The sequence below is a fragment of the Cariama cristata genome, unplaced genomic scaffold (assembly GCF_000690535.1).
Source record: "Cariama cristata isolate BGI_N322 unplaced genomic scaffold, ASM69053v1 scaffold24886, whole genome shotgun sequence".
Lineage (NCBI taxonomy): Eukaryota > Metazoa > Chordata > Aves > Cariamiformes > Cariamidae > Cariama > Cariama cristata.
The window spans coordinates 12211-24265 of NW_009623101.1; the positions used below are offsets into that span (position 1 = coordinate 12211).

The window sequence follows — 12055 nt, forward strand, 5'->3', positions numbered from 1 at the left end:
ATAAATAAAATATGTAATAAAAAAGTTAATTTTTTCCCATTTTGAAGAATTTCCACAACAGAGGAATAAATTCAATAAAATAATGTAAAAGTTGTCTTTTTGGAGTAAAAATCCATTTTAGAAAACAACAGTGTACTGTAGGTTGCAATTATTGTACCTATACTTAAGGAAGAAGTCATAGAGCCTCAGGGTTGCTACCCTTTTATTGTTCCCCATGCATGCCATAAATATGGCTTTTTTTTGATACATCATATGTATATGATATACACACACACACACACACATGATGCATCTCTGCAGAGGCCCTTTTTTAAAAACAAACAAAAATATTACTGTGGTGTCACAAATATTCCCTGCAATTAAAATGGAGAAATATGAAGCCAAGATTTACTTGTAAAGCTTATCATGGTAGGTATCAGACTGTTCAACTATTCTTACAGTAAAATATCACTGTAGGAAAGAAAACCCATCCACTGGATTCAGAAGGTGCTTTTATCTGGATAGTCAAACTAGCGAAAACAGGAACAGAGCTACCACTATACTGAAAGATCTAAGCACCATAGTATGTCTGAAATACACAGTACTTCCAAACAAACTATGAATTCCTTTAGAGATCTGTATCACCAGTGGGGCAAGAAAACAACATCTTAATTTTCTGTTCAGATTTTATTTGAAATCTAATTCAAATTGTCAAAGCTACAAAAAGGGGGAACATTTGAGTTATTTCCGCTATGTCACAACATTCTAAAACAAAATATCACTACTGCCAGCAGATCAGTTACACACGTTTCTGATGATACTTCTAAACACAAAAATGTTTCTTTTCGGAAATAGTCACAATGAAGATATTTTGTACAATATAAAACAATGACAGGTCTACAGATGCCGATACTCATGAGTATACACGTGCATTCACAAAAAAAAAAAATCAGGAATGCTTTTTTGTTTTTTAACAGACTGTTCAGGCACAAAAACAAAACCGCATTTCCAGTAAGTGACAGCATCATAAAAAATATTAACATAGTCAGTGTTTGCTTTTCTTTGATTTCTTGTGAGATCTGTGAGGAGAACGGGACTGAGACCTGGATTTTTTCCCTGACTTTTTAGGGGATCTGGATCGTGATCTTCTTGACCTTTTGGGTGTCCTGGAGCCAGATGGCGACCTGCAAAAAAATAAACTTTTATGTCAAATACTGATTAATTGATAATACCAACTTTTTCTGCAGTTATTTGTCATTCATTTATTGAGCTAAACAAGGTAGAAAATATTTCTCTCTAGTAAGGAGAAGTAACAGAATGGTATCTTGCTTTTGAGAAAAAAGCAATTTTTGCATTATAAGGTTTTGAATATATTTTGGGCTTAACTTCAGTGTTTAGAATCCACAAGAAAAACACCACCAACTCATGTCCTTCTTAAACCAACATAGGGAATTCACAACCTCCCACATATGCCTCAACCACCTTGGTTCTTGTATTAATAGCAGCCTATATCCATATAGAAGACAACAGAAATTAAAAGTCATGTTGAATTGTGTTATGTTGAAATACTTCCAGTTCTCATCAAACATGTTCAGCTTGTGATGTAACCCCACCGAAAAAGAATGGACACTGAATAAACTTACTGTCATCTACCCACAGCTAATATATTAATCTGATATAGTCTAAAAATGACCATCATATTAACTAAAAAAAAAAACCAAAACAAACTCAAATACTTTTCTGCTTCTATATGAATTCCTAACTTATAGCACAAGAATCTGAATACTGTAAATATGTACTACGATTTTCTCAACAGCATCAAAGGAATTTGCCTCAGCATATCTGAAGAATCTAATATCAGTAAGATATTCTACACCTCTAAAAGGAGTGGAAGCTGAACTTTCAAGTTTTGAGCTAAGAAAGCATCAATACAATAATAAAATCTCACCCCAAGTTTAACATTAACTACAGACAAATATTTGTGTCAGTCTGGAGATTATATCTACTTCAGAAACAAAAACCCATAAGCAGTATCTAATCTATATTTTTTTCATTAAAAAAAACAAACCATGGGAGAGGAGCTTCATGTAAGCCAATCATCAGTGAGAGACTTCGTGCTTTCTATAGGATACAGAAGATTTGTCCTTTGAAAAGAAAAAGCTAATAAAGCAGCAAGGTGCTTTGGTCTAAAGCAGTATTTCTCAAAATTATCAGTAAACAGGTAAACAAGAACATAGAAGTGAAGATTCTTGAGCTATCAAGGCAGGAGGCTGTATGCATTTCAGACACCAGTGTCCAAAGATATTGACCAGGAACATGCAGTGTAGTTCATTATGAGAGAAAACATTTGTGTATCAAACATGCTCTGCTAAAAAAAAAAACAACAAACCAAAACCCACAAAAAACAAACAAAACACAAAAAACCAAACCAAAACAAAAAAACACAAACAAAAAAACCCCCCATACAAACCAAAAAAACCACCAGCCAAAACACACCTATGTACTTAACTTTCCTACAACTTGAAAAAGAGAAGATATCAGCTTACCTTTTGGCTTTTTTACTGACATCTCGGGGAGAATCTTTATGTGATGACCGAGAACGTGAACTCTCTTTGTGGGATCGTTCAGAGCGCTCTGAGCGTTCTGATTTTGGTGATGGAGATTTTGCTCGTCGACTGCCACTGCTGCGAGAAGGGCTAGGTGAAGCACTGTGTCGTCTTTTCCTTCGTAAAGAAAGCAAATACAGTTACATACATACACATTCAGAGACACACCAAGAAGGGAAAATGTATATTAAGAAAATGGATTCCGTTCTGCTTTTTTCTTTTGCCAATGTAACGTTAGATCCTTTTAAGTAATTAAAAAGTAGTAGGTTTTTTATTACTCTAAAAAAAAAACCCCACAAGTTCAACATGTGCACCAGATTTTCTCTGGCTGAAAAAAATTAAGGCCTGTGACTCATCTTTGTTTATTGCAGTGTAAAAACATTCTCTCAGTTTCCTGAAAAACAAGGCATTTTACCTTATCTACACTTAACAAGACAGAAGAGTTTGGCTATACAACTACTACAAGATCAGAGTGTACAGTCAACTACCGTAAAACTAGCTGTTTTGTATAATTTTCACTATGACATCAATAATATTTAAATGACCACAAATGCTTTGTGGTATGACTTCAGGACAGTTTTCTGACTAAACACCCTGCAATCTACTGCTAGAGGAGAGTTAAATATACCCTGTTTTCAACTGGTCATTATTTTACTATGTTTCCTCAGGGCCTTAATGAGCCAAAAGGGGATTCTATCCAAAAGGTACGTTACTTGAGGCAGGATAAAAATGACAATTCCTTTAAAATTTTGAAGCATGTTTTAATATCCAAAGTGCGTTTTTCTGTTGTTGGGTGGGGGTTTTTTGAATGGTGGTGTGTTTTTCTTTTAAAATAAGATGCATGATACAACATAATTTCAAGGCTGCCACTGTATATAAAGATACTAACTGTGAGGTTTTTCCTCCCATCCACTGTACTCCAAAAAAAGCCATACCTCTCTTTTCTTGTTGGTGTACATTCCTCCTTTTCCTTCTTATCTTTGGACCTGGATTCAGATTTTTCCTTGTCCTTTTTGTCTCTGTCCCGTTCTCTTTCCAACTCTTTTTCTTTTTCCTGTTTTATCAGAAGCATTCATGATTTCAGATGAGGTTTGACTAATTATTAAGTAAAGACAATCAAACTAATCACAGACAGCATGAAAGCACTGAGCACTGAAGGAACACAGCACATAACCTGGGAAGGCACTAATGGTCACATCATACCAACTCTTCAAACCGTTACTACTGCTTTGTACACAGCAGAAATACTTACTGTAACACAAACACTGACGAAAACATGAGAGATGTCACCCTATGTGAGAAAATCTGAGTATCTAATTGGAAATTAACAGTCCTCAATTTTACAAATTTCAGGGAAACATTACAGCTGTAATAGGTTTTCTAAACTAAATTAAACATTAAATAATACCAGGAACCTCCTTCTACTTAAAAGATAGGCATTCATCTTCATTAATCCAGACTGAAAACGGAGATAATCTCATAACTACCAGACATTTAAAGACAAAACAAAAATACAAACAAGATTCTGCAGTAACATCTACTCTGTCAAAAAACCCACATGAATATGGTCCATTTCTATATACCAACAGGACCATTTGGAAAGAAAATGTATACCCTGAGCACATCTCATTTGTCTATCAAATATGTAGAAAACTACTTATACAAAAAAAACCCAAAACAACCTAAACCATCAGCAAGTCTGAACACAGAGATCAAGAGATGTGCTTCTTTCAGCATCGGCACAAAAAAAAATTCCATCCAGGGCAAAAAATAAGAGATATTCCCTGCATACCCCATGAAGAAGACAAAGAAGGGTTGATTTAGCCAAATGAAAGAAAGGGGAGCAAGGGGAAAAAAAAAAAGAGGGAGGGGAGATAGTAACACAAGTGCAGGAAATACCAGGACAGCTATACTAATCTAGTCTCACATTTTCTTTACATGGAAGACTTACCAGTAAAATTTTAGTGTCCCTTACCATTATACCTACTATTGCAAATTATTGTTAGCTTCCACTAAAATCAATGGGCTCTTAAGATGTGCCTACCTTATTTCATAGCACAACTAATTATTTCATCTTGATAAATAGGAATAAACAGTATTTTAAATAGCTATAAGTTCCTATTCTCTTAACAATACACAATACTACTAGGAAGTTTACTCTTGAAAACTTATTCTATAGTAAATTAAGACAAAAAACGATGACCAACCACCAAGTTTGTGGGAAATGCAATCAGAACCAATATTACATTATTATTATAAAAACTAACTTTATTATGGCATTAAAACAAAACATCCTCTTAACAGGGTTATTATTGTTTTAAAGAACACCTGTTATCATTACCATAAAACATTTCTTAACTAAATATTACCTTCATCATTGAAAGTGAGATAATTATTAAAAATCTAAAATATTGCAAGCTGGTTGAACTAATTCAACACAAGGCATCTAACAAAATTATCAGGATTACAATTTCTAGTTTTTTTATGCTATTATCTCACTAAACATTCTGTGCTTACTGCACAAATAACTTCTTTCCTCAGTATTTTCTGTAATTGGAGAAGGGGGAAGTTTTAGGATACAACTACATTTAAAAGGCAAGTTACTTATAAAAATTAAAGTCTTAACTGCTAACATCAACCTCCAAATGTATAAATCTCCTTCAGGGATCAGCTTTCTTGACTTTTACAAATATCTTTCTTCAAGGTACTGTGCAAAATTACTTCAGTGAATTAGTCAGATATTGAGCACCAAATAATGCAAGGAACAAGTGACAGACAAACACGTGGTGAAAACTGCCTATTTGTATTTAGCTTCCAAGAAACTGCATGGGTACCTAATTTCATCATTGATCTGTCAGGCTGTGAAACCAGATTAGAGAAGCAACTGCCACTTTCTCGTGCTAAACCAGTGTCCAAACAGGTTACATGTTCTTTTATCATGCTTCCAAGATTCATGATCACATGACATCACTTATATAATGCTAATTTTTAAAGCTGCTCTGACTTCATAGTCCAGAGAGGACTATTAAAAATGGGAATGGCACAGAATGATTCACTTTCGGGTGACAGTATGAGCTGGAATTATCCAGGAAATCTTAGACACTGGAGAATCAGAAGCACACACGCTGCTTAATACTATTCTTTCTCTTCCTTTGAAAGCCTTTAGCACAACGGATCAATTAGTAAAAGCAAAATGAGAAGTCTGATGAACATCTTCAACTGACAGCTCTCCCTTTCCCTTCCCACACCTAACAGTTTGCTTTATGTAGTAGATCCAGAACTGACCTCTTTAAGGTTTCAATACATTCTAACGATACCCATCCATACAGTGTGAAATACTAGGTTATTTTGATTAAAAAGTGAGATTATATCTACTCTGCAGAAAGCAGTTGGACTTCAGACATGCAGTTTGACATTACAGTATAATTTTAACAAGAACCATGTGTTGTTATACTTAATGCCACCTTACATTTGATAAACTCAATAAAAGCCTATCACAGAATCAGAGCCAAACATAAAGAACATTTCTTACCCTCTGGAGCAGCTTGTCTCTATAGTGTTCAACCTGTTCCTGAAAACTCTGGCCTGGTTTCTTGGGTCTTTTCCCAGACTCTAACTCATCCTGAAACTTCATCACCTTAAGCTGTGAAAATAATACTGACCATTAGGTTATTGGGCTTATTATTATGCAGTTCGGCAGGTGGCTGAAAATGAAGTTTCCGTGATTTATAATCTGTGATCTCCATTCTTTCTATACAAGTTTGTGCACAAAAAGATACTAACTTTATTTAAATTGGACCAAAGCAACAAAACCGCATACTCATCTGCAGACACCTGCAGTTGTTTACAGACATGTTAAGAACTAAAAATAAAGGGATTTTTTTTCTGTTATTCTACTAAATTCTGTTCCCATCATTAGAACACTGCACCCTTACATTTCTTAGATCATTATCTGTTTTTTTCTTTCAAAATGAAATTGTTTACTGCAGGTGTCTTAATATATTGTTTCAACTTCTCTTGTCTACTTCAAGTCTTCCTTCAGAAACTGCCTTTTTTCCATTTAACCCTAAATATTAAAATCAAATGACTGACATAATTAGGACATAAAGCAAATGTATTTCCTCTTCAGGACTGTTTGCACACAGTAGCTGATTTGAAAGAAGTGATTTTTACTAACACAATACTCTTTCATGTACTATAAAGCTTTGCAACAAAATTCAGTTCGCTAGTGCTGCTAAATGCAACGCTAAATTTACTGTGATAATATTCCCAACCAAGTCACAAAGTTAAGCAAATGTCAGAATTTTTCCCTGTGGATTTTTTTTTTGGTCTAGATACACTAAACTCTTTCTCCAAGTTAATTCATATCATAAAACTTCACTCATCTCTTATCATTTGTCAATTCTTTATTCTTACTGATGTGACCTTTTACAAACAATCCTTCAATTTTTTTGGATGAGGTGGTGTCTTTTTTTGGAGGGGGTGGGGAAGAGCTTTGTAATAAGTCATGTTGTATTTGTCAGCCCTCTTCCAATGTTTATGCTCTGACCCTCCTGTTTCAGTACCAACCTGCATAGTCATATATATATATGAGTAGATTTTTTTCCAGTGCTTGATGTTTCATTTTTAGCAAACACAAAAATATTTTTATCTTTAGAAATATTTAACTCTTCCACACTGAAAACACACAAAAGAAAAGACTTTGTGTCCATTTTGATTATCTGAAAGGATTCCTATTCTCCAGTTCCTCAATCCCCTAATATGAAGTAGACACAAAATCAAATCTTAAAGGTTTTTTCTTCCCTCTCAAAAGCAGCAGGCCAGACTGGATATGAAGATACCACATACTCTAATCAGCCCTTCCAAGTAGTGACTGAGCAGAAGGAAAGGTATCACAGAAACAAACTATTCACAAGAACAAGTATGTTAAGAAACATAAAACCCAGGCAAGGATAGCACTACTTTGAACAGGATCCCGTTCCCCTTCAGTTACAGATCTTATGCCAATAACACATTTTTCATTTTAGTCTCAAACATGATGGAGCAACTCAGGTTTTGTTTTGGTTTGGGGTTTTTTGTGGGTTTTGGTTTTGGTTTTTTTGTTTGTTTTGGTTTTTTGTTTGTTTTTTTTTGTTTGGTTTTGGGGTTGTTTGGGTAGAGTCAGGGAGGCAGAGTGCTATCACTGCAGGGGCATTACTATCTTGTACCACAGTAAGTTTCTGACAACTGTTCTGCTTACCTTCCTCATTTACACAGTATGCTCTACCTATGGTTGAGCATTTTTAATGTTCGCTTATGATTCAGCCAATTACATAATCAGCAGCCAATGGAAAACTGACATTGTCATTTGTCACATACCACTCTACCTTCCATAAAGGCATTTTTTCTTCTACCCCCCTTCAAATGCAGAAGTTTCAAAAGCAGGAATACCTCTTGGAACCATGTATTCAGTGTCATCCTCTACCACCTGTTCTGATAAGAAATCAAGACTGCATTCTCTATCATGTAAACTCCAAGGTCATTAGTTGCTTAGCACATTCAGTACCAAACCAAAGGAGTACAGAGGAGGCTTAGCTGATCCAGAAGGCTTCTTGGTCTGTATTGGTATGAACTTGCCCGTAAGACTTCTACTCTGCTTTCCCAACTAAATCACCCAGATGATTTTAAAAAAACAAAACCAAAACCAACAAACAAACCACCAACAAAAGCCACAAAACAAAACCCCGTCCTTACAAGATTTTGTTTCTTTACATTTTTAGCCAACAAAGCTGTGACACTATCTCTGTTTAACCATATTTTGAAAGCAATGAAGCATAAGTCTATAGCCCAAAGTAACCTGAAATGAAGGAAAACTAAGAATCCAATCAACAGGCTTTACTTGATTTAATAAGCCAATCTGGATGCAAAGAAATACTGAACTTCTAGCAGCGTGTCTTACATGCATGCCACACAACCCACTGCTGGTATGAAATTCAAAATGCCAAGAGGAACTATTTGCATGTAATGTCTCTGATAACTGTGGGCATGGAAGGGGAAGACAGTCATTAGCAGGTGCATAGAGGAAGAGAGGAAAAATAGGAAAAGTCTATACAATAACCATTGACTCAACACCTCCCCAAACTCCAGCTAGGTTAAGATCAAATTGTTTCCTGAGACAGCTGTGGTCTTTTACAGACCAATCACCAATGGATCTCTCTTCCATATACATGCTGTATCTCCTCTGGACCCATGCAAACTGATTCCTTTTAGAAAGATGCTGTGGGTAGAGGAAACCACCTGCAGCACATCCCCTGGTAAAACAGATAAAGCATTACAAAATGTTGAGATAGTATCCACAGCTCGCTACAGAATGAACATTCTCTTCCACCTTCCTTCTCCACTCCTGCGCTCCAAGCAAAGGGTTCCTCCTCCACCTTGCCCTTGCAGCAGCTGCAGTGCTTGGCTGAGCCTTCCATAAACCAGACCAATTCACTAATCCAGCAGAAGCCAACCCCCCACCTTCAATTTTTTTCTTCCTGCATTAGTGAGATGTATTGGATCAGGGGAAGAATGAGCAAGTGCCAGAGCTCACAGGTAGGATCAGGATATTCCCTTCTAGCGGAGGTGAGCACTTAGATCAGATCAGTTCATCCTACACCTTCATGTATAGCAGCTTTTGCTATCTGCTCTAAAACTTCATCACTGTTACCTATGTTTTAAAAGAAAAGGAATTACTTAGGTCCCAAAGCCCAGAAAAGAATTCTCTAAAGAAATCGCCCGCTCAGAATTACTATATAAACTTATATGTTTGGTTATCTCTCTTCACCATTTCACTATTCATACCATATTGACCATAGCGAACACTCTTCTTGTTGATCTTTTCCTATACAGTGTATGATGCTTATATTCCTATCATGCAGTTCCAGATAGGCCCCCAGGAGAAAAAGATCCTTAAAACCAAGGCTTAAATCTGCTTAAGCATCTAAACAATGACTTTTGTAAGCATTCCACTTTGTAAACCTGCACTTATAAAGAACTAATATATTCTCATTGAATTTGTTATTCTTTAACTACTCTTGTCCAATCAACAAAAACTATTAAGCCTGTTCATCATTAGGAGTAGATCATTGCCTTTATCTAGACTACCTCTGGCATCAGTAATACACATGGTAATATGGGAGGGGAAATTTTTTCCAAAGCCTGTGCCAAAACTTTGTAATATTGATTTCTTAGACACAGCAGTCTCCCACAGCAGAGAGCTTAGAGGTTTTCAGAGACTGCAACACAGAAGTGTCAAATATGACCGGAGTTCCTGTGAGCAATCTTTACTAAATGCTCCAATGCAGGGACCGTATTTCTCACTAACCATGAGGAGGTATCTCTCATAAGTTCAAGATAAACAGCTCCACAACATGCCTCTTGTTTATCGGTTCTCATCTCAAAATTTCCCCCCTCTCTCCTCAAACTCCTCTGAGGAGAGTTTAAAAGATTCAGCATTTCCTAGAAGCTGAGGCCTTGCTTTCAGACTAACCTATAAGCTAGGAAGTTACAACGAAGGGTAACATCTTGCTACGACTGTTCAGGGAAACCACAGACTGATGCAAACTGAAGCCCTGCCTATAGCTTTTTGCATTTTGACACAAACAGGTGTGCTGTGGGTAAACTCCCTTGCTTAAAATGAATCTATTTTCAAAAATTGTTATTGGTCTTCTAATCTGCTGCTGATACTGTCTGACTCCATACACAGTGGTCTTCAGGGGGAAAAAAGGCTTTTTCACAAGAGGTTATTCCAGTTACACAGTCTCAGAACTCAAGTGGCCAGGTTCAAACACAATTTATTTGAGGTAAGCTAGCTGCACACTACATGCTAGGATAAACTAGGAAGTTAATCACCAGATGCTTGATGAAAGATAGGAATTTCTGCTTGATATATAATTGAACTCAAATCTAGATTGATTACAGACAGGATAGACATCCAAGCAGGCCAAAGTGTTTTGGTTTTCCTTAAAACAGACTCACCCCAAAGATGGCTGCAACAAGTCCTAGACTGTGCCAGAAGCACAGCAAAATATTTCTTTGAAAGCCTGAGTTGTTCAATGAGTCTATGAGCAGTGGAATTTCTGCAGCTACAAAATTATCAACAGATGACAGCAATACTGATGTACACGTGAAATACCTCTTCAGCCATAAGAGACCTCTGGCATGCTCAGTCACACTCACAGGATGCCACGCGTCTTGAAGTTACACAATTCCTCACTTTTGTCTTTGTGTAAAATAGAAGTAGATTCAAAGATTTAAAATAGACCAGAATTGCTGAATTAAGATAGTCATTATCTTCTAAGGAAGAACTGCTCTAAATAGCGAAATTATTGGCCAAGCAAGAGCCAATCCGTCTCATCTATTATTATTAAGCCACAATGAGTAAGATATTTAATTGGGTATCTTTTTGCCATCTTGCAGTGACCTCAAATGAGCCAGGTACAGAAACTTCGACAGACTGTAAAGACCAAAGGGTTATATTGTTCTCATGGTGATTACAAGCCTCAGATAGTTCCTATGACTTGATGAATAAATACACAAAAGTGAGTATTCTGCATACTAAGCACCACAATCCAGGGAAAGAAATAGTGGAAACTGTACGGCACTTCAGTTTCTTGACAAAGGTATACCAGGCCTTGAAATCCAGAACAGGCCTTGGATACAGTCTGCTCTTGTGGACTATGGTTAATCTATTCTTATCTTGTGCTCTAGTCATTCTCTGCCAGAGACTGAATACTACACTAAAGGAACTTCGATGTTGTCTGGTACAGCAATTCGTATCAAGAAAGCAAGGACAGTAACCTTCTTTCCTTTGTGACATGCAGGAAAAACTTCCTTGGCTCCTGGTAGAAAAGTAAATTGCACCTCAAATACCATGACACATTTTTTGCAGGGGGAGAGGGGGAAGTCTCTGTTTACGCACTGGGCAGGGGAGTACTGACAGAGCACGGATACAGGTGTAACAGAATCTAACCCTGCATCTCCTGGAGCTCCGTAGTATGTGGCAGAAAGGCTGAACAGGAAAACTGAAGACGATTAGTCTTCTACCTCTGATTAAGCAATCAAACGATACTTTGAGGTCTCAGGTAGCTAACACAAAGGCAAGAAAAGGCAGCTACTAAAGAGGACAAATCTCCTGTTTGACCCTCTTGGAAGCACTGATACGTCTGGATTCGTGAAGAGCCTGCCTCCTGCTGCAGATGAACCCTGCACTGTGCTTTTTTGGGGTAGGATTATAAAATCTTGTTCAGCAAGATGGAGGCAGAAGTAAAGTACCTTAGAGAAACGTCCAAGGAGAATAATGCTGCTTCATTTTGTCTGTGAGTTTTTGTATGCTCTAAGGAAACAAGTTTAATGAACAATTTAAGCAATGTAAAATTCCCATTTTTCTAACACTTCACAGCATTGAGGTCTCTTTACAACGAGGAATACATCTTTCTTTTACATGTCCC

The 12055-nt window shown here is 36.7% G+C and overlaps 1 protein-coding gene across 1 annotated transcript in view; it reads right to left on the reverse strand.

The window, feature by feature from the left end:
- Positions 1-647: 647 nt before the first annotated feature.
- U2SURP (U2 snRNP-associated SURP domain containing) overlaps positions 648-12055 on the reverse strand; it is a 36844-nt gene continuing 25436 nt past the window's right edge. Inside the window, exons 22-25 of the mRNA XM_009702612.1 lie at positions 6118-6228; positions 3521-3639; positions 2526-2702; positions 648-1163 (exon numbers count right to left, since the gene is read on the reverse strand). Coding sequence (XP_009700914.1) covers positions 1025-1163; positions 2526-2702; positions 3521-3639; positions 6118-6228 — 546 coding nt within the window. The 3' untranslated portion in view covers positions 648-1024. The remainder of the gene's footprint in view (positions 1164-2525; positions 2703-3520; positions 3640-6117; positions 6229-12055) is intronic.